At 36.1% G+C, this 27,786-nt stretch overlaps 1 protein-coding gene across 1 annotated transcript; it reads left to right on the plus strand.

Annotated features, from left to right (window-relative positions):
- nagpa (N-acetylglucosamine-1-phosphodiester alpha-N-acetylglucosaminidase) lies at positions 1 to 27,617 on the plus strand. Its single transcript, XM_015357555.2, has 11 exons — positions 1 to 143; positions 5,047 to 5,535; positions 7,617 to 7,756; positions 8,354 to 8,462; positions 10,932 to 11,060; positions 11,611 to 11,816; positions 15,294 to 15,341; positions 15,680 to 15,808; positions 18,567 to 18,698; positions 23,116 to 23,197; positions 23,801 to 27,617. Exons 1-11 carry the CDS (start codon positions 61 to 63, stop codon positions 24,036 to 24,038), a joined length of 1,785 nt encoding a protein of 594 aa, XP_015213041.2. The 5' UTR covers positions 1 to 60; the 3' UTR covers positions 24,039 to 27,617.
- Positions 27,618 to 27,786: the final 169 nt, after the last annotated feature.

Genomic DNA, 27,786 nt, shown 5'->3' on the forward strand with positions numbered 1-27,786 from the left:
TTGAATTGATCAGCTATCACGAGACCGGAACAGGTTTTCAGTATTACAGCTGGTTTTCTAATGGCCAAATATATAGTTAATGATAGATTTATAGTGCTGTTTTTATTTAATGTTGTGCGTTGGTCTGAAGGAGCAAATCCTAGGTAAGTCTGTGATCTGTCAAACTTTTTTAGAGCGAAAACAAAAAATAACTGGTAACTTTTGTACCCATTTTGGAAAAAATATTTTCTAAAACGGACACTTATAAAATATATGGTCTGCAATTATAAAGTATTCTGTATAAAGTATCAACAACACCGATTAGTTTCATTTTCTGTGGCAGCGATAACTCCTCTGTATCAGTGTGTATAATACAGTTAAACGAATACTACAAATATAGTACTTGTGTTTTCAATAAAAATGTAACCTTTCTTTATTCCCGTTGTTGACTACATGTAGTTCTTAAATGTAGCCCATGTAATTATAGAATGTAAAATATATTTAGAAAGCTAGAAAGGTCTCAGCAATAATGTAAATTTAGTGATCGATATAATAGTGCAGTATGCAGCTGATCTCGAAGGCAATCATGGCATGTTTGCTGTATGTGAGAGGTGGTCATGATGATTATATTTGACACCCGTCTTTAGATCTTCAGTTCAGTAAGTAGCATACTGAAAGAGCACGGTTTTACCGTATTTTGTTGCTGTTCTCGGAATCCGCAGAACCCTGCGTTTTTAACAATTCCCTACCACTTGGTTGATCTAATATTTGCTCGTGGACATTTTACATATTTTCTTTCACAATTTATTTCACGACGGACCCAATAACTACACTTCCATATTAATCAATCCTGAGTACTGATAACTGGTTGTGTTAGTACCAACTGCTAACTATTTAATTGAATCGGTTATTTTTTCAACGGATTTTCTTTTCTGGTATTTAGTCACTAAGAATTTCATGAAGGACCTAAAGTCAAATAGAATGTTCCCGAGACACTTAAAGCCATTACGTAGTTCTCATTGCATTTTAGTATAAAACACCCCCTACAGTATATCCCAGTTCTGTACGTTTTGTACACATATATATAATTCATGGCTTTGACCTAAAAACTTTTGTAATTTTGATGAGTTTGGTTTAGTAAATATACAGTAGCTGAGGTTAACATCAGCTTTGCAACGTCAAACCACAGACAGCCATACACACTAAAATGAAAAAGAAACTAGGATGGAATCGACGCTTACAAAACATTCCAGCTCTCTTCGTTGTCCGTATGTGTCAATATTGCAAACATGATAGAAATTCATTCCTTCCGTCTCGTATAATGTTCTTATAATGTAAAACCTGAACCTTGATCTTTCATCTGTTGCAGTCACTACAACCAGTCTGGCAATTGAAAAAAATATAGACTCAATACTTTATTTTAGTTATGTACGCTGTAAGTTTTTTACTTCTTAATTAAACGTTTAAAATACACGAATTTCATAAGGACAACACACGTTTCGAACAGAAACAATATTCTGTTCTCTTCCTGGTATGTAGGACAGATCAGCAGGTCTTTTTTTCCCCAATCAGAGGCTCTGAAAATAGCGTACCGCGCACTGCGCTCCGTCATAGGGGCAGGCGGCACCGAGAGAGAGAGGAGGCGCGGAGCTCAGTATTGCACAATGCCCGTTCTACAGAGCGGTCCCTTAATTATCATTAAGCACAGGTTTTTCACCACTTAGACTACTTTTTGATACCATCGTTAGACAAAGCGGGTACTTTCTAATTATATTACACGTGGAAAGATTACAGATTTAGTTGACTTTAATTTGTTTTTTACATTTGAGAAAAGTTTCATCTATAAAAACACCACACAACTATTCTCGATTGTATTTCTGAATATTATGTCACACTTAGTGCATTGTTTTAAACATATCTAAGAAAGTTAGGTGTTGGAATATACTATTAGTAATCAATATTAAATTTAGCACTGTAATAAATTGTTGCACTTTTCCCCGCATCTTGTAAAAATATATTTTCATTGTTCAAATATACATTAAATCTGACCATCAGAAAATAAGTTAAATACAAAATTAAAGAAAAAATAGGGTAAAATATAATTCAAAATATTTTGCTAATAATGTTAACTGTTTATAAAAATAAAATGTATTAACTAAGGAATAGGATGGCACAGTTGTTAGTATGCTTTTTGTATGTTTTTTTTTTCATAAATACAACAGTAGTACCAGATGTCTCAGTGGCTTTCCAAATTAAATTATGCATGCAAACCAATGAACTAGAGAGATAACTAAGCTATCCATCCATTTCTAATGGTGGCGAAGTGGTTAGCATTGCTATCTTGCAGCACTGGGGCCCTAGGTTCAATTCCTGCCATCCTGTGTGTGTGGAGTTTTCATGTTCTCTCTGGGTTCCATGGGTTTTCTCCATATGTGTGATATGATTTCCTCTCACACTCCAAAACATACCGGTACAGTAGGTTGATTGGCTTACAGGAAAACTGGCCCTGGTGTGTGTGTGTTTGTGTCTGTTTGTCCTGTGATGGACCGGCGCTATGTCCAGGGTGTATTCTGCCTTGCATTCGTTGCTTGCTGGGATAGGATCCAAATCCTCTGTACTGGATAAAGAGATTAGAAAATGGATGGAAGTAAAGGCACTGTGTGGATGGAACTACTGTATATAGTGTTATAAACCCACTATGAGATGGCAGCATCTCACTGAGGATAAATTATTTTATAGTGCTGGCTTAAGGAAACAGCCTTCGGCCTCTCTTGCACATCAGTATCCTGCTACGGTGTTAGTGGGTGTAAGAGGTGTTAGTGGGGCCAGCAGGGGGTGCTCACCCTGTGGTCTGTGTGGGTTCTAATGCCCCAGTATAGTGACAGGGACACTATACTTTAAACAGGCACTGTCCTTCGGATGAGAAGTAAAACAGAGGTCTTGACTCTCTGTGGTCATTAAAAATCCTGGGGTGTTTCTTGAAAATAGTAGGGGTGTAACCCCGGCGTCCTGGCCAAATTTCCCATTGGCCCTTACCAATCATGGCCTCCTAATAATCCCTATGAATTGGCTTCATTACTCTGCTCTCCTCCCCACTAATAGCTGATGTGTGGTGAGCGTTCTGGCTCACTATGGCTGTCGTTGCATCATCCAGGTGGATGCTGCACATTGGTGGTGGTGGAGGGGAGTCCCCATTACCTGTAAAGTGCTCTGAGTGGAGTGTCCAGAAAAGCGCTATATAAGTGTAAGCAATTATTATTATTATTATTATTATTATTATTACTACCAACGTTGAATAAAAAAATCTGTAGCTTTCTATATTTCTGTCTTTTTTTAGCAAGTTTAAATGGTCACCAAGCAGAAACATGAAAAACAATGTATTCATTCAGAGCTTGGCTTAATTAAGACAAAAAGTTTCAGTGAGTCACAAAAATCAGAATACAGAATCCCAAATAAAGAGTTCTGTAAGAACTTATTTTGTGAACAGATGGTGGAGTCACTGTATACAGTATATTTGTTCATGACTTCATGACTTAGGTAATACTAACCACTTGAGTGCAGTGTTAATATTCATCATCCTATTAAAATATTTGATCTTTTAATATAAATATGAAACAATTTATATTTATCAGTATCACTAGTTCCTTTAAGATCTCTAAATTAATTTAAAGTTTAATTAAATTACTTAATTGTACCTGCTTAATCGATCGCAATAAAATGTTATCTGGTGAATAGCAATTAGTGATTTAATTAACTTATTCACAAATGAACTAAGTGATCTCTTCCATGTGTAAAATTAGTATTTGTCTGTTTTTTTTCATTATATGTGGTTATCTCCCTCATGTTATCTCTATAAGGACAAAGACCATTCCAACTTGAAAAATGGTTTGTAATCAGAACATAAACTATGGAAAACATGATTTTTGCAATACCAGATTCTGCTGTAAGATTTTCTGTAAAGCTAGCATGCTGCATTTCCATATTTTTTTCAATCTTCCCATAAGATTTGTTTATTGATGGTCTGGTCAATCATAACAGATGGTGAAAAGCCACAACTTCGTGGAGTATCAGTATTAAGACAGGTCACTGACAAGAGGACTCCATTTAGCACATTCTGCTCATTTGACAGTTTACAGATAACTGGGCCAAGGGTCTTGTCCTGACATTTTTTGAAAGATCCTGGTTATTCTGAGTAGTTTGTTCAAGACACAAAAGAATCTTTGTGTAAAGAAGTGTTTCCTATTTTCATCCCTAAATTTGCTTCTTCTTAATATATTGCATCTGTCTGTAGTTTTCTGCTTTGTGCATACAGTAAATCTGAAGCAGTTAATTTGGGTTTTCAATATCTGAAACTTATTTTCCGTATAATCTTTGTTCAGAACTCAAGAGGATCACTTGATTCAATCTGTTAGTCTTAGAAAAATATTCTTATTTCTCCTAATTACAGTTAATTAATGGGATGTTAAAAGCTACTGTAAAGCCTTGCTGTTTGTGAAGTTTGTGTTTTTAGAGAGAAGGTATCATGGTTTTACTAGGAGTGTTTCATCAAGGTAAAATGCTACAGAAAACCATAACTTTCCATCATAATACTGCATGAGGATCTAGATCCATACATTCCCAACATGGTATTACTTTGTAGGCTTTTTGTTTAAAGTTGAAAAATCAAATCTACCTTGACTAGGACCTTGAAAGCTTCTCGTGAAGCAGATTGTTCCTTGTCACTAGGCTGAGCCATTTGTTTTCTTGACTAAAAGAAAGGATACCATTATTGGTATCAAAAAGGTATAATTTTATATAACTCTATGAAATGTGCCAAATATCTTTCTTGATTTCAGTTCAACAATGCTGATTAAGACATATTTGAGTAAAATGTGTGAATTAAAAATTAAAATAGGCATCAGCAGTAGGGAAGGTGTCTAACTCCACTATTATGTACTAATGTTTCTTTTTTTAAATACATTGAATACAGCAGTTCTGATTATGAGATTATATTTTGGTAATTGCGGTGTTGTTTCATTTTGCACTGTTGACTTCTGGTTGCAGTCATTCTGGCTTTTCTTTTGACAGAAATTCATTAAACGATGATCTTCTGTTGCCATACCCCCCCCTACAAGCACACGGGCCTACTCACCACCACAGGTTTGTTAGAGACTGTCAGCCTGTCCAGCATGGAAATGTGACTTTTGAAACATGGAGGAGCGCTAAAACCAAAGGCTTGAGTGCAGCAGAAACCAACACATTTGTGTCACATTTCTTCACTGGGGCGGGAAATGACAAGTGGGTCTCCGGCCACTTGACCTTTATCAGCGACCCACTAAGGATGTTGTCGGTTCTGGAACCAGGAGGGCCAGGAGGTTGCCAGCAGGAACGCACAGCCACGGTAGAAGAAACTGCCAGCTCACAAAAGTGCTTGGTTGCTCAGAATGGTGGTTACTTCAACACAAAAACTGGACAGTGCCTTGGCAATGTGGTGAGCAATGGTAATGTTGTGCGAAACAGCAAAGGGATACAGAATGCTCAGTTTGGGATCAAGAAAGATGGAACTTTAGTTTTTGGGTAAGAAAAGAATCATGTCTGCTTTGTCCTTACTCTGCCAGAACTGCTACGTGCACAAGTTATGTACAATATTTATCTTTTGATGTGAAATACAGATTTCAATAGTACACAGCAAAAATGACTAATGTCACTGCATTCTCCAAATACGTATGCTTTTCACGGTATAAGAATTATGGGAAAAAATGGACATGGAAAAATCTACCTGTAAAAAGTGTTTACATACTGTACAGTGGATATAAAAAGTCTACACACCCTGATTGAAATTGCAGGCTTTTGTGATGTAAAGCCAAAAATCAAGATAAATCATGTCAGACATTTGTTCATCTTTAATGTGACCTTGCAACCAACAAAATTCAAGAGGAAAAACAAATAGATAATTATTAGGAAAAATAATTGAAATTAAAAGAACCTACAACACCCTGGTTGCATAAGTGTGCATCTCCCCCCCGTCACAGCTGAAGAGAAGCAGCCCCAAAACATGATGCTGCCAGCACCATGCTTTACAGTAGGTATGGTGTTCTTTGGATGATGAGCTGTGTTGTCTTTGCGACCAAACATATATTCTAGAATTAAGACCAAAAAGTTCAGCCTTTCTCTCATCAGACCATAAGACATTTTCCCACATGGTTTGGGGTGATTGAATGTATTTTTTTGAAAAATTTAGAGGGGCTGGGATGTTCTTTTTTGTGAGAAATGGCTTCCGTCTCGCCACCTTACCCAATAGCCCAGACATGTGCAGAATACGGGAGATTGTTGTCACATGCAAGGAGTGACCAGTACCCGCCAGAAATACCTGCAGCTCCTTTAATGTTGCTGTAGGCCTCTTGGTAGCCTCCCTGATACGTTTTCTCCTTGTCCTGTCATCAACTTTGGAGATTTGTCCTGATCTTGGCAGTGTCCCTGCGGTGCCACATTTTCCCCACTTATTGATGATAGTTTTTGCAGTGCTCCATGGTACATCTAATGCCTTTGATATTCTTTTATACCCCTCTCCTGATTGGTACCTTTCAACAATAAGATCCCGTAGATGTTTTGTCAGCTCCTTACGGACCATGGCTATCCCAGTATGATGCAACCATGAAAGTTTCAAGGAAATCCTACAGGAACAACTGATTTTTATTTGGGGGTAATCAGAATCATTTCATTGATAGCGGGTGTATTCTACTTACCTTTAGACATGATTTTGAATGTGATTGGTTAACTCTGAGCACAACTACAGCCCCCATTATAAAAGTCCATATTCCTGGACTCTAAAAATATCTTTCTCTGATCAACTCCATTTTTTTGGGGAACAGAGAAGAGTACTAAGACACCTGATAAGGTATCCATATTCCTCAAAGGCATTTATGAGGACAATCCCTTTAGACTTCATCAGAATCTATGGTGAAACATCAATTTGAGAATAGAAATGGAAAATATGTGGAAGTGTATTTAAAAGTGAGAATTTGAGGCACTTTTTACACAAAAAGAGTATCAAACAAAATACACAGTAATATTGTCAAAGTAATACCTAGGTTTCCTTCAATAAATGGCTGGATGAGATCCTAAGATCAATGGTGACTAGCTACTGAATGAAGTAGATGGGCAGAATGGCCTCCTCTTCTTTACAGGTTATTCCTACCTTTTCTCTTCTGGTTGTGCCTGTTCATCAGCTATACCATCAGCTATACCTTTTTGTATTACATTTGTCTTTGCCTGACATTCTTAGTTTTAATGTAAAATACATTTTCTTTTACATTGCCATATACTCCTTATTTGACACACAGTTTTCACAAGATTTTGAATAATTTTACCTTTTGACGTTAAGGAGTGTATCAATTTATTAAATATGGACTCCACTTGTTTGATGCCTGCTGTGTTTTTTAGGTAAGGGTCCAGTTGGCTTCCTTCTCAACATGTTTTTGAAATCTTTGGGTTTGGTTATGTTCCTAATTTAAAACATTTGTATGACGTTAGAAAGACTGTAAACCCACTGATTTGCAGAAGTAAAAATCTTTAGTGGTTATTCCAAGGTAATACAAGTTACCTTGGAACAACCACTTTGTTGACGCACACATTTATGAAACATTCTTATCTCCTAGCTATCTGTCCGAAGATGATGTGCTGAATAAAGAAAGCCCATTTGTTCAGTTGGTGAGCGGAGTGGTGTGGCTGCTCAGAAATGGGGAGGTCTATATCAATGAGAGCAAGATTGCTGAATGTGAGAAGACACAGGAAACAGGTACAATATTGGTCATTTTCTTTTTTGCAGCTAGGGTTTTGACCAAGGAAACTATGGTGGCAAAATTACACATACAGTCCATGGGTTGTTAAACTTTCTTGTATGGACTGGGAACATTGCAAATGAACAGTGCAGGTGGATCCAGGGTGACTCTACTGGTAAAGGTAGACAATTGGAACTTAAGCTGAGCCCTGTAGTCCAGATGTTGCCAGTCTATCCCTGATATAAGATGGCTTTGGCCAGGATTACCCAAGCAACAGTGCACAATTGGCCATGAACTGCCAATCCCAGATGGATTTGAACTATGGTGATATTGACTTACCATCTCTTGTCTCTTGGGACCTACTGGGTCAGTGAAAGAAACGTTGCTCTTGTAATTGGTGCTGATGTTCCTGGAAAACATTGTGATACTTACGTCTGCTGAAAAGTGTTTCTAACAGGGTTATTAAAGGAGTGTTTTATGGGAGTTGTGAGGTATACTGATCTTAAGGTAATTGGCAATTCTAATTATCTTAAAAAAGGAAACTTAGTTGTTTTTTTTAAAATATGGCTGTTGCATTGATTTTCATTAAAACAGCAGTCTACTTATGTTTCTAGGGACATTTGACACATTCATAAATGTGGTGTCTGCAAGAACAGCAGTTGGACATGACAAAAATGGAAGGCTTGTACTTTTCCATATTGATGGCCAGACAAACACCAGAGGGTAAGGCTAAGTGGAGGTGTGATAGATTGGTGCTTATTGTTGATCAGTCATTTAACACTATTTTTAGGGGTAATGGGTTAAAGTATACTTTTGTGCAGGTTAATAAAAGCTGATGAGAAGTTCTTGAGGAAGATCTTGAGTACATTTAAGCAAATGCTGCACATTGGTGGTGGTGGAGGGGATCCCCATTACCTGTAAAGCGCTTTGAGTGGAGTGTCCAGAAAAAGCGCTACATAAGTGTAAGCAATTATTATTATTATAAATGTTTTTTTACAATACTTAGTTCTTAAAAATGCTCTGAAACAACAGAAACTGTTTGCAACCTTTATGTAAGGTGCCCACAGACTGATTTGTTTTATCTAATAAAATGTGTTGTGTAATGATGGCAGTTTTGCAGTCCCCTTTGAGAAGAATGTCTCTCTTATCTGTACCTCTGTACCAGGTTGTTTTTCATGTTCTGTTCTGTTGCCCATGTCTCTCTTCATTTTTTTAATCAAAATAAACCGGATGAATGAATTTCAGAAGTGGTGTTCTCTCATTTGATTTCTGGGCTCTTAAAATAAATAAAGTCCAGAAAATAAAAGGGTCATATTCATGCATCTACATATAGTACACCTGTATATTTATATGTACATCCTCTCATCCTCTCATTGGACTGACAGTTTACTACAAGGTTCTGGCATGTACAGTATGAGCAAGGAGTTTTGACCATTCCTCCAAGCAGAATTTCTCTTGGTCCTTCAGACTCTAATTTCCATTTGTATTTTACTGAGGTCTGCAGATTAACACGGCCTATTCAGAACATTTATTTTGTGTGCAGTTATACATTTTTCATCAATTTGGATGTACAGGTATGTATTGAATTACTGTATTGTCATGCTGGAATATCTATTTTTAGCCATTCTTAAGCTTCTCGGCCAAGTGAATCTGGTATATTCTGGTACGTGATGGAGTTCATTAAAACTTAATAGACTCCCATGTTAACAGTGGGCATGCATATTGTCTGCTGTATTTTTTTTACACTGAACATAATGCTAATGAGAGTGTCTGAAAAGCTCAACTTAATCCCACAGTGGTTACATTTAGTTGCAACTAGGACCCAAGGCGCACATATGCCAAGTTGTTTGAGCCCTCAGCTTGTGGACTCTCAGGCTCAAGAGTCTCCTAGTCCTACATGCCTCGTTCCTTTCATGATCTCCTTCAAGATCATTTCTGAGGCAACGACAGAGGCTGATACTCTTTGAGAGCTTTCCGTGAACCTTGATGACTAGGAGCCTTGCTGCTCCTAGTCACCACACATGGAGTGTCCTGCTCCCATAGAGCTCTTACACACTCAATGCAGTTCCTGCACTGATGGCACCTTCAAACTGTTGTCATGGTAGACCTACCATAGAAGTTTGCAGCTAGATAAACCTTCTCTTGATACCTCCTATTGCCGGGGGAGCTCTGCCACACTCACTCTCAGATATGCACTCTAGCCCACTAATTCATTCAATCAGCACATTTCTTAGATAGCCCTGTATTCTCACTCCTGAAAAGGAGACCATCCCTTTAAATAACTAAATCTTTCAACTCCCAATTCTCTGTGGAATTGTTGTTCTTAATCCACCCTTTTTGGGGTTCCTAATGCCATGCACATCTTCTTTCCAGTTTCCTCCAAGATTGTTGTTATCCTTTTTTTCTACTTATTGGGTATGTCTACAGCTCCAGCTCGCTAGTCTGCTCTCTCTCGTAACACAGACATTCTCCTTAAATATTGATGTCAGCAAAGTAACACACCTGCTGCTAACACAGAGATAAACACAATCACTGCTTTCTGTATGAGGTCTGTATGACACATTTTATTAGATAAAACAAATCAGTCTGTGGGCACCTTACATAAAGGTTGCAAACAGTTTCTGTTGTTTCAGAGCATTTTTAAGAACTAAGTATTGTAAAAATATAAATTCTTCTGCAGACAAACACCACAATATGTCTGTTGTTCACCTGTTACTGCCACTAGCATTATCTTCCAGTTCTAAGGTTTGCATATCTGAGTCCTTGGGCCCTAAGGAATCCGTAACCAGGTTGGCATGCTTACACGTGGTACAGATAATCTACAAACTTGGTCTTTGCTGAGTGTTCTCAGGTTCACTGAACTGCAGCTACTTATATTGTTGCCTTTGTGTGCTGCCTCCTGTCACTTGCCACTTACATAGATACAGAGTGAAGGCTTTCTACTCAGTGTATTCACACAAAAACACTCTCTCAAGCATCATGTACTTAAACTGAAGCACATTTATGCAATAGATGAAGAACGTGTTTGTTTGGGAAATTTAAAATTTCATACTTTTTAAATTGATTTACTGTGTCAATATTTCTCTTCTGATTTAACATTTTTCATTAAGATGTATTTCTTTTTTGGTTCTACATATTGTGCTGCTGGCCCAGCTTTGTGTTGTAATTACATGTGACCCTGTTTCCCTGCAGAATGAACCTGTGGGAAGTGGCAAGCTTTCTGAAAGACCGTGGAGTTATTAATGCCATCAACCTTGATGGGGGAGGCTCTGCCACCTTTGTTGTTAATGGAACACTTGCAAGCTATCCGTCAGATCACTGGTATGTAAAAATTAAATTGTCACCTTTTTCACATATGCCTTTTGTATAGCTGATCAAAGAAAAGAGTATTGCGACAGTATTTGAAAACCCAGAAGTGCACTGAATTAGACCATAAGTCTTTGGTCAGATCTTTCTTCAGATATATACTGTACTCACATTTACTTAATGTTACAAGGATTTACCATTTATTAGGAAATAATGTTTTTTTTTTCAGGGAGATGTTTGTAAATTCACAAGTGAATTCCAGACTTCTTTATTTTGACTATATAACCTTCTTTAAGTATTGAAATGAGACTATATCTGAAGCTTTCTTTATTTTTGCTCATTTTGTTAATATTTAATCCTACTGAGGAAGCCTGATTTTCAAAGGTTTCATTTTTTTATTTTAAATCATTAAGAAATAAAACAAGTAATGATTTATGTTTGCAAGATCTTTGAATTAAAATGTTAATTTTTGTCTTATGCATGTGTTTCCAATCTCGTCTATAATCTCTTGGACGGAAGCTTTACAGTAGCTTTAACATATAAGCTCATAAACATTTTCTTTCAGCCTTTATGATAACATGTGGCGGTGCCCACGGAGTGTTTCCACAGTGTTGTGCGTGCACGAACCCTGGTGCAATCCAGTGGACTGCAGTGGCCATGGCCAGTGTGTGCATGGGGAATGCCAGTGCATTGGCCACTGGATGGGGTCTGCCTGTGACACCCTGGACTGCCAGCCCTCTGCCTGTGGCCCCAATGGAGTCTGCACCACATGTCAGTAATTCACCCTCTTGCTCTGTGGGCTTCAGTTTTGTTATCTTCATTTAATTTTTTTTTTATAAACATTTTTATAAAAATTACAAATAAGAACTGGTAATTCAATGCCCAGAATTCAGTATTTGTCTGAAAATAGTAGGTCAAATATGTAGATTTTAAAAATGGTGAGTAACATTATGTTGGAGCATTTCAGTTTATGACTAATCCACCAAGTGTTTTCTATTGGGGTTCCTTGTTTGACATTTTGAGGTTTTTCTTCAGCATACAGATGCAGCCACTCAGAATGCGCATTAATCCTCATTTCTGCATTAGCGGTACATAGCGGTACATAGCATAGCATGGTGTGTAGTTCACTGGCCAAAGACTATTGATAAGTGGCAATTGTGGTACAGTAGATGTACAGTAAGTGAAACGATTCCTTTGGAATATTAATATGGAATTATGTAACTAAAGGGAAATTTTAGTAGCTGTAAATAAAAACAAAAGAAATTTGTTGTCTCTGAACATCATAAATGACATTCATTTATTAATATAAATATACAAATTGTATATAGCTGGCAGGTGTAGCTAAAAATAATAAATAATAAAGTTTTAGTATTTACAACTTTAAATACTAATATTTAAAAGGAATAATAATATGGAATGATGTAACTACAGAGGAATTTTGGGAGCTAAAAATAAAAGTAACAGAAGTCTTCTGTTCTGTATTCACAAAATGTATGGTTACTTGCATTGTTAAGCGCCTTGGGGCAACCTGTTGTGAAGGGTGCTATATAAAAATAAATTGAATTGAATTGTATAATTACGTCTTTCAACATCATTGATTATATTATTTTAAGAATAAATAAAAATACAGCAGGTAGTGGTAGCTAAAAATTAAAAATAAGGTACACAACAATATTCCACTTTCTTCATAAACATTTTCTGCATCAGTGTCTTTAACTCTGTCACTTGCTATGTTATTTTGAGAAGGTGTTGACATGCTTCTTTAACTACTGTACATCTATTGTAATGGAAAATCAAATGAATCAGAGCAACGTCTTGGTCATTCAGTGATACAATTCTGCACTATCACCTGATGGTTTTGATTCCAGTCAAAACCCAAGTTACCTTTCTAACAAATTGCCCCTTGAGCATATTGAAGATTTTCTCTAACAGTATAACAATACATAAGTTATATTCACATTTCTGATAATTTTATATATCACAGTATGTCAAATATTCAAATAATATTAATAATAAAGTAATAACCTCTGTTTAAAGTAATTAATTAAAGTAATAAATGAACGAACCTCTCCAGGAAGCTTGGAAAAAGCAAGAGAATTTTAGGATGCCCTTAAACAGAAATCACAAGTTCGTTTTTTACGTGTAAACAGCATTTAGTCTTAAATACAAATTGTAATGCCACTATGTATATTCTGAAATTAAATGAAAAAGAATCTAGATTTAGATTTCTAGATTTGGATATACTTTTTTTTTAGTTTTGTGTTTTTTGCTGCCCTTTTTTCCTCTTAGTAGTTGGTATAACTATATCTCCATTTATATACTATCATAGTTTAAAAATGTTTAGTTTAATTGGCTTCATCTGAGTTGTTATCAAAAGTTAGAGTAACAAAGCTGCAGTTGTGCGTAGCACCTATTTTAGCTTAACTTTTCTGATGTAGCACTTGAGTCAGTGTTTCGTACCTTGGTGGTGCTTTGTCTCCTTGCCACGGGGAGGAGGAAAACTGGGTGTGGACTTTTATTTTCCTTCTCCTTCTTCAATACATACATAAATTATAATAATATAGCAATGTATATATGGATATATCTAATAGGTTTATTCCATGCTGAAAAAAAGAAGAAAGAGAACACAACGTTTCGGCCGTGGAGCCTTCTTCAGGTGTGCTCTCACACCTGAAGAAGGCTCCACGGCCGAAACGTTGTGTTCTCTTTCTTCTTTTTTTCAGCATGGAATAAACCTATTACTTGTTCCTTTGCAGCCTACGCATGCTGACGCAGCTACCCACATGGATATATCTATATCATTTCTATATCTGAAATGTAGTGGGTGTTATTTGTGCTGTTTGAAGTGTGGGAAAAAACGTAATGTGCAGTGGGGAAACTTTGCGGAGCTGGCCACGAGTTCAATTCCTTGTGTTCAATGTTTATTGCCTAATATTGTGAGTCATACTGTACGTGTTGTTGGTTGGGTACACGCAGCTACTCACAGGTTAAGTCTTAGCGTTTTCACATTGAAAAAAGCAGTGCTAATGGTTTTATAATAAATCAGTACACATTTGATTTATTCATGGTATAATTTGTCTTCAATATTGTTAAGTCACATTGTTAGACTATATACTATGACAAGGGGAACTTTTTTTGTAAAATATTCCACATAACGAGACCATCAAACAACCAGACCTTGAGTTTAGATTGGATGTCACAGTAGATGTCAGAGTTTTTATCATTCCCCTGAGACGAGGGTCAAACAGAAATAGTAAACATATTTTGATCTGCTTGTGAGAGCAAGGTCACTTTCCTGTACTTTCAAATAAGTTATTATACAGTCAGGAGGACAGTTTTAAAATTCTTCAAGCAAAATTAGGTTGTTTTGTTTGTCAAAACTAGCTACATTGCAAGCAGTATAGAACTTCTCTAAATGAAGACCTTTCTCTTGTGTAAGCTCAACAAAGATTTTTTTTTTAAAAAACCTTTGACGGTATCTTTAGGGACTCATTCATAGTCTAATCAAAACAAATGGGCCTGACAATCTACTTTCATATCTTGCCATGAAAACTCTATGGATAGTGACAGGGGTCTCCATGAGTCAAGACCGACTCAATGGCACTCAACAGCAACAAAACCTATTATAATAAACTATTTTTTATGTGCCCAGATGAGTAATTTTGCTTTGAAAACAGTCCTACTTTCATTTTAATATGAATGTAATATTTGTTATATTTATTCATTTATATTATTATTAAATATATTATTTACAGCATAAAATTAATAAAAGTTGAAAAAGTATACAAATTAAATTCTATGATTGGAAAAATATTGTCCCTATAGAGCTGAGCATTGATTGGGATTCATGCCATGTTAAGCATTCATTGCGCCACCTGGTGGTTACAAAGTAATGCAGTCATGCTTCATTTAAAAAAAAACATAAGGCAACATGGTATAATGTACTATGATGCATTATTCATTGTGCATTCTGAACAGCTGGATCTGTATAGGAAATCTCATGGCTACATGCAAGCCAAAATAAGACTATTGTTTTTAATTTTCTGTGCAGAGCTAATTTAATTTTCATTGCAGAGCTAATTTGTCTCCTATTTATAATTAGAGCATCAGACAGCATTTATTGAGTTCTTTGGTATCTGAGATGCATTGTCTTTTTCACTGCTGAAAAAATATGATAAATGATATGTGAATTTGTGGTCTTTTGATGGCATTTCCTTTCTCTGCTTTTCTGTTATGTGTTTCATGCAGATGGATGTGTCTGTGATGCTGGATGGCTTGGGAGTAACTGTAGCCAAGGTAATTGATCCTTATAAATGAATTCAGTATTGCAGTCTTCTAATGCTATTGTACTGTATTATGTGAAATTCATGTAAGATCATCTGAGAAATTTTGACTTTGCATACATTACAGAGTATGTTTGCAGAAGTGTATACTGTATCCAACTCTTTCCTGTATTTTTTGTAATATGGCCTCTCATTTGTTTTCTGTAGCCACTGTCTCTTGACTAGACCTTTATTCGGATTTTAATTATGTTGAAGAACACCATAGGATTCCAGACACTTCTGTCTTTAATTCAGTATTAAGCAAAAGATTATTCCCACACATTAGTGGTTCAAATGTCTCTGCATTCACAGTTTGCCCTGCTGGCTTTTATGGAGACGGCTGTAATCAAACATGCTCTTGTCAGAATGGGGCTTCCTGTGATCCTGTCAGTGGCTCCTGTATCTGTCGTGCTGGTTTTCATGGAGATTCCTGCGAGCAAGGTATGTATGCACAAGAGGACGCACTCAGGTGTAGCCAGTGTAACTTTGTGTGTTTTATTCAATTGGAAAAGCTATTAATTTTGCGTCTGTCATAATGTATAGACCACCTCCCTTTTTCAAGTTGAAAAATAATGTTTCATTTTTCTATTTGATATATAGTAACTATTTAGAAAAATATATATCTGATGAAGTCTCTTAACAATAAAAAAAATTTGAACAACAAATATAGATTAATAATAATTAGTTTTTGTTACTACTGTATGTAATAGAAGACAATATTCCCTTGACCCCAAAGAAATTCTGAAAAGTAATTCAAGAATGTTTCTGCAGAGATGAAAGGCTTGGAGAACAAAATATCTAAATAATATCTCCATTGCCACATTTTTCTGGAATCTTTTTAAACACTCTTAGTTAGCACCTTTGGGTGACTTCCAGTACAATATATACTGTATATTGATTATACAGTAACAGTCATGTAAATGCTATCCAAATTAAATATAAGGCCAGCACAACTATACAGACTATGTAGACACCAGGCAGTAACAAAGGTAGCCGGGTGGCCTATTCTATGTCTATGGTGATCATGGATGACAGGCAAACTGCATTACTAGTCTGAAAGTCTTAGGACACATGGTCAGCAAATTCAAATGTGAGTAACAAATTCCCTCCAGTGGCTCTTTCTGTTGCTGTTGTGTAAATCTAAACAGTTTAACTTTGTTAGTTCTAATAGTATAGGTAATAATAATCACTATAATAATGTATTTGCATTTCATTTGGTTTGAGTCTTTCAGATCCATGTAACTAGGAAATGGTAGACAAGCCACATGTTCTAGCTTGACATGTAGACTATTTGAGGTGTTTTACCAGACGTTAACAGTTTCACATTATTACTTTCAATGTTAAATGACTTATCTGTGTAAAATGTGTGCTTCTTGTTTATAAGTAATTTAGGATTCTTCAAAGCTGGTTAATCAAGGTTTCCTAGTTATATAATTAATTTAGTTGATTGTTCAAAATAGTCAAATAGGTTTGGGGTGGGATCTGATCATAGTAGTGTACTGTATGTGCAAATTGTGATCTGGAGGGGCACCTTTCCAAGATGTTGCCTAGGACTTCCAAAATCCTTGGGCCGGCCCTCCTCCTGTGGGTAACTTAATAAAATTTTCTAGGTAAGTTTACTTCATCGATAAATCAACTCATAAAACTCATAAAACTATAACTTTCTTCCCCCAAATAAGAAGTTCCCTTTCTTTCTTTACCATGTGGACTACTACGTGCTACTACAGTACATTCTGTTTTGCGCTCTATCCCTCTTCTGATACTTATTAACCATTAATGGACAATAAAACCATGTTGAGCCTGCAATTCTGCTGTCCTGTTTCTCCTTCCTCCTTCCTCACATGCAGACACAGCTAGGGCACAAAGATCACTAAAATATCATGAATGATGGTACATGGGTATTCTTTGGGAAATTAATTTAATCCAGCTCTCTCATCTTTGTATTCAATATAATGTGACCCCTTTCAGTACATCTACAGTGACCTCTTTCCTCAGCATATTAGAGGAACTTTTGATTCTTAAAATATTCCTTCTAAAATAATTACATTTGCAACAAAGATTGCAAATATAAAATGCCACAGAGATATGAATGTGGAAAATAAAAAGGAAGCATTTGATGTATTAAATTATTTCAGTCACGTGTTCAACAAAGGAAGAAATGTGCAACATAAGCTAGGAAAAGTTAATTATTAAAAAGTATTAGTAAAGAACACACGGAATAATTTTAAAGCATTTGAGATCATAAATCAAAATGATCTGATCATATTCTACCAATTGTAGATGACATTCTGTTCATAGTCCCATTAACATAATTTTCCAACAGTTGAGCAAGACGAATATTACCCACTGCCTAGAAAATTGATAATGTGATGCTCATCATTTAAAAATGTGAAACTTATAATTATAATTCACTAAGTCTAGCATCTGTTGCAATTAAGGTAATGGAAACGACCCTTAGAACTATACTTACTGCATTTGTATGTAGTACAATTGGAGATACTCAACATTGGCTATGAAAAGGTACTGTAGGTCAGCTTCACTAGCTTGTTAGAATTATTTGAACAAGTAACAGCAGTAATGGATTCAAGTGTAGCATCTAATAAGTATATTTAGATTTTCAAATGGCTTAAAGGATACAGATTTTCAGAAAAGATAAATTCTCAAATTGAAGGTACAGTACTAAGTACAAATGTATTTTTGAGAGAAAAGAGTGCAGATATGGAGAGAATGTTCAAACTATATTGTACAATGCACTAGTAAGACTTCGTGTAGAATATTGTCACCATGATAAAATAGAGAAATCACTGCTCTAGAAGCATTTGAGGGATGAGCAGCAAGGTTCATAGGAATTCATGGAATAAACATTGGGGTCAAACATCTTCTTTCAGCATGTCAAGATAACTTGCAGCTAATATCATTTCTTTGAACAGCTTTCTGGATCCCACTGACCAATAGAAGACTTGCTTCATGAGGAAACTTTTTTTTAAATGTGTAGTGGGGGAAAAGGGATGAAACATTGACTCATTTTCTTTTTGTCTTTGAATTTTTTGGTGAAAGATAAAGTTGCTTTGTTTTACTGAGAAATATCAATGAATCCAATGTAGGTTTGTCTGCATTCAATGTTTTGTAAAGGGCTGCTGTATTTAGTTTACTGTACTAAAGTGGCTTTTACTGGACTGTTGCATAATGTGTTTTACAGATTGCCCTCTAGGTTTCTATGGGCTGGGTTGCAAAGAAGAATGCCAATGTAAGAACATGTGTCCATGTGATACAGTGACCGGCAGCTGCAATGTGACTTACCAAGGAGAGCAGAACTACACTCTGCACAGAGGTAGCATGCTGTGACTTATCTCTGATTATTTTATGCAGTACAACTGAACCCTTAGTTCGATTTGTATACTTTCCCTAGAATGCCACATTCAGTTCCAGAAGGCAGTTTACACTTATTTGAAACTTCAGACTTTTATTTCTTTCCCCAATTCAGGGTTTTCCCTCAATGTGTTTCCAATGTGTATAAAAATTTCTTATTACATTCACATGCAAAAAAATAATGGAATAAGTAAATTATCAGATTTTGTATTTTCCTAGTTTCCTGCTTTTGGAATTATCTGTTATCTAATATTCAGTAAAGACCAGCTCCAAAGTCTCATTTGTCAGTACAACACTCCCTCGTTATATGACCTTAATTTCTTAGGTTCTTGAAAACTGCTTGTAAGGAAAGTAATATAACGGAAATTAAATTCCTGTTATTTCCTGTGATATAATCTCCAGTTGGTTCAAAAACTTTAAAATGTTCCCTCATATACCAAATCCTTTCCTTAATAAAGCATGGGACAGTAGTTAAGAATGGATACATTAACATTCCTGGTTGATTATTGGAGTAACATTTTTAAGTTGATGCATAAACCATAAGTAGGAAAACAGTAACATTCCTGCTCATGTACAGTACAGTAGTTAGATTGTTACCATTGTTAACAAATGCTTAAACATTAGGTACTATACTGTCCTGCATGCACTTAACATGCACAAGCCATTATTATAAAAAAAAAGTTCAAATGTAATGAAAAGTAAATATTGTATCTCAAGAATAATCTCAGAAGTGCCCATCTTGTAATAGTGAAAATCCACTCATTAAATAAGATAACAGGTATGAATTACTACATCATGTATAAATGAAAACTCATACTGTATAACAAGGGATTTGTATCTGCAGTGGTCGGATTCAATTTTGATGTGATAGTCTTCTGAAAATGACAGTTTATTCCAATTACTGCTAGTTTCATGGGGAATTTACAGGGAACGTCTCTATATAATTCAAATTGATTTTGTATTTAGTTTAAATAATAAACAAAAAACTCTTAAACAACTATTCTGTGGTTGACTTCAAATGTCAAAATAGTCAAGCTTTTATGTTAAAATACATAGTTATTTTTTCAAGTTTTGCAACCAGGGGTTGAGGGACCCCTTGAAAGTTCTTTTTTATACATTATTATTTATATTTTATTGTAGTTATGTTGGGGTTTTCCTTGTTCACATACATAAATAAACAGGAACACAAAACAGAGTGAAAGGGGCATATAGAAAATCAAAACCAGGTAAAATTCCAACTGTTCTTTGCTCTTTACTGCATCTTTGTTACTATCACATTGCTGAGAGAGATTATCTTTCCCATTTTGACCATCTTTGTACAAATGTATGTCATTGAGTTCTAATTCTGTGGGTAATTGTCCCCATGAGATAATTCATAGAGACCTTCCAAATTTAACACTAGGTCTGTCTGGCTTTAACCAGTTTCCCAGAGGCCAAATCCTAAGGACATTCCTTGATATTTTTCAGAATCTTTCCCAATATGTTTTCATAACTTTACATGGCCAAAAAATGATTTGGCAGGCCAATGCAGAGTACACACAGACACAAAAACACACACTCACACCAGAGCTTTTTTCCTAGATGCCAGTTAACCTATCAGTACTGTATGTCTCTGGACTGTGGGAGGAAAACAGAGCACCTGGAGGAAACCCATGCAAACATAAGGAGAATATACAAATTCCACGTAGATAACACCACATACAGTATACATCTGATGAATAAGTGAATAAGATGGCAAATTAAGATGGCAATGCTATCTTTGTTAATTAGCTGACAATATAAACTTAAGCCCCTCAATAACCATTCCTTAAGCTAATGGCAAGAAACTGTATATAATGTATAGTGATAGATACATCTGATAACCTAAACACAAAGAATTTCCAATAAGTGAAACTTATAAGTGAAACAAGTGAAACTGTATGTAGAAAATGGTTGAATAAGAAAGGCATAAAAACTTGGCCTGGGAGAGCCTAAGTGATATTTTTTGAGTCTCTGCCTCCTTTTTAATTTCAAGGCACTTTATTCTGAGAGTTTAAGTGAGCAGTGTCCCTGTTTTTTTACTTGCAGTGTGTGAGAGTTATATACTTTCTCATTTTGTAAATTAAATCAACAGTTGCCATTAGGCTGTCTTTTATATGTAACTTATTGCTGTGTTTTTTCATGCTTGAATTTGCACGAGGCAACTTATTGTGAGTTGTTCTGATTCTGTTATTCTGACAGAGGTTGTCTTGGTTCTTTAGTTTTTCTGTACTAAAGAAATAATGGTCTTTGCAAATCCACATTTAATTTTTGTGGTCTTTTTATGGTAGATGCTGTAATGGCAAATTCAACTCCCAACGTGTATGAACCCTGTGTGGAACATAGTTTCAGAGTAACAAGTAATAGGTTTATTCCATGCTGAAAAGAGAAGAAAGAAAATGCAACGTTTCTGCCGTGGAGTCTTCTTCAGGTGTGAGAAAGACAGGGGAGTAAGCAAAGGTAATGTAGCATAGGAGAACAAAAGCTGGAAGAGAGGAGGAGCGAGAGCCAGAAGCAGGGGACAGAAAGAGTGGCCAATCAGGAAGTGTGAAGTCAGGATAGGTGAAGATAGATTTAGAAGAAAATTAGTCTGTCGTTGAGAGAAGGGGGAAGATGTGATCCTAGCTGCAGGATAATTTTAGTTTCTGTAGTCTTTCTGATGTATAAGTTAGGAAAACCATCTTTGAGAACACAGACAGAGAGATTAGTGTGATCATGGTCATCAGAGGTGAAATGAGATACAATGAGGGCTTGGAGAGATCTTTAATCTTCACAGCCCTAACATGTTCTCTGAAGCGGTCTCCGAGTCTCCTTCCTGTTTCTCCAATGTAGATGGCTGGGCATTTACTGCAAGAGAATAAGGTTGCTGGAGGTACAAGATGACATCTGAGTGATCCAGAATTGTCCGGAGGGGCCTTGAATGAGTGTGGTGTTAGATATGTACTTGCAGGTGATGCAGCGAGCTCTGTTGCAAGGGAAAGTACCTGGTGTGGATGGTTGCTGAGGGCGGTCAAGGGAGCTGTGAACAAGAAGGTTACACAGATTAGGTGGTCGGCGATAGATGAGATGATGAGGCAGTCAGAAAAGAGGGCCCCAATGGAGGGATCATCCTGTAGGATGGAAAAGTTGTCGTAAATAGTCCTGGGGATAGGAAGTGTGTTGGGGTGGTAGGGAAGCACCAAAGGAATGCAGTTGTTACAACACTGCTAGGGTATCCTCTGTTGATGAAAAAAGAGTACATTTTGAGGGCTTCGTTCTGGAAATCGATGTCGTAGCTGTATAATCGTCATAGCCGAAGGAACTGTGAAAAAGGGAGAGAGTTTTTAGTGTGTTTGGGGTGAAATTAGCTATACAGGAGATAGCTGTGAATCCGTGGGTTTTTAATAGACCGAAGTAGTGAGTTGGGGGTAGTTAATGGAGACGTTGATGTCTAGAAATGGAAGACTAGTGGAAGATATGTTAACTATATATTTGAGGGACGGGTGGAAGTTGGTGAAGTGATGCAGAAAGTACTCAAGCTGGTCGTTGGAGCATGTGGCAGCACCGACGCAGTCATCAATGTATCGCTTGTAGAGATCAGGGCCAGTGTAGGAAGCGTAGAAGCGTTCTACCCAGCCGACAAAAATATTTATAGATTTAAAACGTTTATATAATATGGATTTAAAACATTTAAAATCCACATTGATAATCATATTATATTCATAAGATGATTGTGCTCCACTCTACATCTCATTATACTTAGAATATTTACATAGGAAAGCATAACATTCAGTCTTAGATAAGTGTTCAGTATAGTATTTCTCAGTTAAGTGTTAAGTACTAATGACAATTTAAGAAGACATTTGGTCTGCAAATAATTTATTTTATTCACAACAGCATTAGTAACTAAACAACAGTCTAAATTACTAGTTATTGTACTCCTCATACTGAAAAAAATGTTTACTTTTGAAAGAAGAGGCCTCTTGCAAAACAAAATATCAGTACAGGGTTTACAGATAAGCAGGTTGATGTTTTAATTCAGGCTTGGTCTGAGTTCCTAAAGCAGTTCACCCAACCTGTAAAGGGCCATGCTATTGTTTAAAGTTAACTAACTTAATACATGAAAAAACAAGCAAGGTAACATCTCTGACTCACATATTAGGACTCTGGACTTTTAATTTTAAGGATGTGGGCACTGATACTTCTCCCTGTGTGTTTATTATTTCACTCAACTGTACAAATGGGTACCTGTTCACTGGAAGTAACCCTACGACAGACTAGTGTCTAATCAGGTTAGTGCTTCAAAATGAAGATATGAGCGATGAGTCCAAAGACTGGTGCATCTCTAAATCAGTCTCTCACAATATGAATTTTATTCACAGCGGGTCACTGCCTAGCTTCCCATATGTTCGAGTCATGGAGGGATGATTTTACTGCACAGAAGCCACAGGAGTACTTATCACAGTAAGTCTCAAGGCCATCTGCATCTGCATCCTAGAAATGCAGGTGTTCTTTAATAATAATAAACATTATTTTATATAGCACCTTTAAAGGTGGCTTCTCAAAGCGCTTATAATAAAAATATCTATTCTATTCTACTTGAAGTCATACTGGTCCCAATCTTATCTGGTTTGATATGGTGTGTGCTTTCGTCTCACATTACATGGTTCATTATCTAAACCAAGCTTGACAGTTGCTTGAACTTTAGCATTAAATATATATATATACCCAAAAGCAAAATGTACTAGTAAAAAGCAGATTTTTTTGCATATTAATTGTTTTATTTATTTTGCATTAAAGAACACAGTGAGAAACAGAAAAGATTTATTTAATGTACTGTTAATGAAAGGTTCTGTATATCTCATCTACAAAAACAATGGAAATTTTAACCATTCACTGCACCTTTCAAACGCAAAAGAGAGGATCTGTTGTGGTACTACAGTTTCTTTCAATGCTTGGGCTTTTTGGGACATTTTGTGCTCCTATCTGAAAGCACTTAATGTGAATAGAACATGCAGAGATGAGCATACATAACTAAACAGTAGTCCGTTTCTTGTTATTTTCTAGGATGACCTGGATTATGATCACAACCATCCTGGGCCTGCTGCTCCTAATTAGCACAGTTGGTAATCTGACTCAGATTTGTGGGAAATCACCTCCTAGTGGGTTCAATAAATTCTCATATCTTCCTCTGAATGAAGGAAATGGAAAGCTAGACTATGCAGAAATCAATACAGAGCCAACCTCAAGTGATTGGAGTTTCAGAAGACTTCAGGAGCAACATGACTCAGAAGATAGTACCTGAATTTATATAAATTGGTTCTGCTCTTTTTTAACTGAATGGTGGAAAACTCAGAAACATGATATTTTTTCATTTTTATTTATGTACTTAAGTCAATGACATGAATGTATGCACTGAAGAGGATAGCTGCTATTGAGGAGTTTTAGAGACACCGTGCCAGTCCTACAGCTTTAAATTGAGGTATGCAGAAGAATGTGCTTTTTATGCTTCAGCAAAAGAGCACAGATCCACAGAAATACAAAATTAAAAAGCTATTTTTAAGATCCTTAGAGCAACAGCTATATTTGTGAATTTTTTCATTTTTTGTACTTAAATGCTATAGTATGTCCCATTCGCAGATGCCTTCTCCTGAAGCCTCTTGGCAGCATTAACTGAAAGAACAATGCAAATATGACCGCAGCCTTCATGAAAATGACTTTTGCTTTCAAACTGTTTCATCTGTCACGTTTGTCCAGGGCTTCTCTCCGAGTTATGGAATGTTTTACAAATTCATGACTTTTTTGTAGTGGAGGGTAATTCGTAAAATAATTTCCTGTGAATAATCTCATTTTTTAATTTTCATTTAATAAAAATGATTTCTAGTGTTAATCTTTTAAATCGGATGTTATGTAAGTATATAAGGTAATCAAATGTATAGCGCTTGTTTGTATTGTTGCTACAAGACTGACAGCAGGGAACAAAACATCACTATGGCAACAGACTGGGATTGAACTTGTGACCCATTAGTTGTGTGAGCTACCCTCACACTGTACTATCTTTATTCCTCTTAAGTAGAAAACTATATAAAAAGCCCTTCGTAGTAACAAAAATAACTTTTAATTGAGATGAGATACAACGGCATTCCATTTAACCCTGCGCACACTGTATGATCCCAAACTAGTTTTCTGATACTTGATAGACGTGTGATAAGTATTTTAAATATAAAGCTAAAGTTTATGAAGAAAGCATATGTAACTGGGACCAAATTTTACTTTTCAATTTTTGCCTTATGGCCTTTTAAGTAACAAGATTAATTACAGGTAATTCTGTTTAGAGAAGTATGTGTTTTAACCCCATGAATATCACTGAATTAAATACTAGTAACATAAATCAGATCTGTGCTTAACTGAAAATAGTTAAGTAGTAAATAGTACATTTTCTCAGTATTTCCTGTGTGTACAACACAAAGTTTGTGAGATTTTGACAACTGTGTGCTTCTTCCTGCTGTAGGCATGCAGGAATGTACAATGGAGTTACGTAATGAAGGAATTTACTTGAATTTTAGAGCTCTCAATATACTGTATATTGATGGAAAAAAGAAACACAACACCTCCTCCTCCACACTGTCCCTCCCATCTGCATGGAACAGGCTGAAGAGTGAGTCATCCGTGAAGAGGACCTGATGCCACTTCTGACGAGTTCATCACAGCTTCTGTCTGGCCCAAGCCAGTTGGGTGTGACGTCTAGGAGGTGTGAGCAGAGGGCCTCTGTCAGGTCGCCTTGCTCTAAGGCCAGCAGCATGGAGCCTCACTGTCCTGTCACTGATGCGGGCATTGTGTCTGCTGGCAGTTCCAGCAGCAGTACAGGTGGCAGATCTGAAACGATCTCTCATATGGACCAGTCTGATGTGTCGGTCCTGCTCTGTTGTGGTCACTTGAGGGTGACCAGATCTCGGACGGTCATCTGTCCTGCCATTCTGCTGAAACTTTCTCTGCAGTCAGGATACAGTGGAGCGGCTTACTCCATAGTGTCTGGGAACGCTGGCACATGACATGCCTGCTTGCAGCATGCCAATGGCCCTCTCCCTTGCTTCTGGTGACATTAATGGTATTATGGAATGCACAGAAAACTGATTAAGTGTGGCTTTTTTCTTGCAGTGACCTAAGCTTTAAATTAAGGCCTTTTTAAAGGTAACCTGATCAGATATTGTTCCACCTGGACCATCAGGTAAACCTAATGAGCTTTAGTGTGATTGGCAAGTTGCAATGCCTCACTGCACAAACTGTATTGCTGGTCAGAGGGCTTAAAACAAATTGACAACTTTTTGTGTAAGTACATAAGCTATAACTATAGTATTCTCATTCCAAAAAAGGTTGTGTTTCTTTTTCCGTCAGTATATTAGGTTAATCGCTGTTGTGCTATTTGGTCTTAGCTTTCTTTTAAATTCTGAATGTAAGTTACTCAATAACAATCAAGTGGAATTCTGCAAATAAATCACTTTGGAAAGACCTGAGGAATTAGTGAAGGACTAATAAAGGACCATTAAAAATGTACTTCCACAGATTTTGAATATCCTGGTGTAATGGCATTAATTTTTCAGTTCAAGGTATAGTAATAAGATAGTAAGATCCCCTCATTGAGCATAGAAAAATAATTAACAAACACAGCTAGTCACTCACTTACCTAGTATGTATGTACATAGAGCAAGAGGAGCTTATAATATATTGCAGACCTTTTGTTGTACAGACTCACAATTAGGACATTGGAGCAGTGCAATGTACAGTATGTATTGGATCAAATGGCCAATAAAGAGTTCTGACATCCTCACTAAAACAGCTTCAGTTACTGTGTAAGGCATGTTATTGGACACTGGCACCTTCTGTATAATTCCCTATAATCCAGACAGAAAAAAAAAGATTGATATGTCAGACGTTTCTGCTAAATAACCAGTATTTTTTGTCTGCATGTCTAAAACTATTGGGATGCAGAGTTTTTTGTTCATTAAGGATTACAGACCATTGAGCAATAGATGCTGGTAAAATTCCGGGAGAGGTGATGTTCAGAACTTGGAAAGGATGTAAAATATATACTTGAAAAAGAAAATATTTATCAAAATGTAGAGACATACCAAACAGTGTGTTAAACTAGAACGTTTTACACCTTCTTAGTCTTGTATGTACTTTTCCCTTTATTGTTCTGTTGATAAATATGTGATATTATTTGGAACAGCATCTGTCTTAATGCAAATGAAACAGTTCTATCATTTTTAATGTAAGACTTGCTGTATTTGTTTATTCTGCATTTTTACTATATTTTTTATATACTGTATATATATTTCAGTTTGTGGCAGATACATGTGCCAAATTAAACTCAGGTTTATTTTGAATGAATTGTCTTTTCCACTGATAACAAAGATTTGGAGTTATTTGTATTTTAATTTTTGCTCCAGTGAAATTTTGCAACATCCTAAAATGTTGTTTTAAACCCACACAGGTTGCTATTTTGTGAGGTGCATGTATGTATTTTTTTTTCATATTTTGGGACAAGGAGATTGTTTTTTCTTTTGTTGTCATGTAAAAGAGAGTTCCACATTTTTATTATTTGCTTAGCAGACATACACAACAGAAAATATATGGATGCTCTCAATATTATATATATCTCGACGTTTCTTTGCTAGGTGATCTTATTTTTAGTAAAAAAGCACCACACTATATATTTTTAAACTTTATAGTGTTCATGAACTGTCTTTGTTTTGCTCTAAATGACATTGAATTTACACATGATGTCATATGAGGATACCACAGTTTCAACATGGCAATGATGTGTCTCCCATGTCATAAAGATGCCAGAATCATTAATGAATAAACACGTTTTTTGGTTTAATTTCCTTATTTTATTTTGTTTTTGTGCAAAAGTTTTGGGAACAGTATTGCCAGATATAAAAGTTTAACTATTCTTGTTTTAAAAATTCATAAAGGATAGTGTTCTTTTTTTACTGATGAGGCTGATTTGTAATGAATATTTTTTCTAGGCTGTTCATATTAAGTCCACT

This window comes from Lepisosteus oculatus, chromosome 10, assembly GCF_040954835.1.
Source record: "Lepisosteus oculatus isolate fLepOcu1 chromosome 10, fLepOcu1.hap2, whole genome shotgun sequence".
Taxonomy (NCBI): Eukaryota; Metazoa; Chordata; class Actinopteri; order Semionotiformes; family Lepisosteidae; genus Lepisosteus; species Lepisosteus oculatus.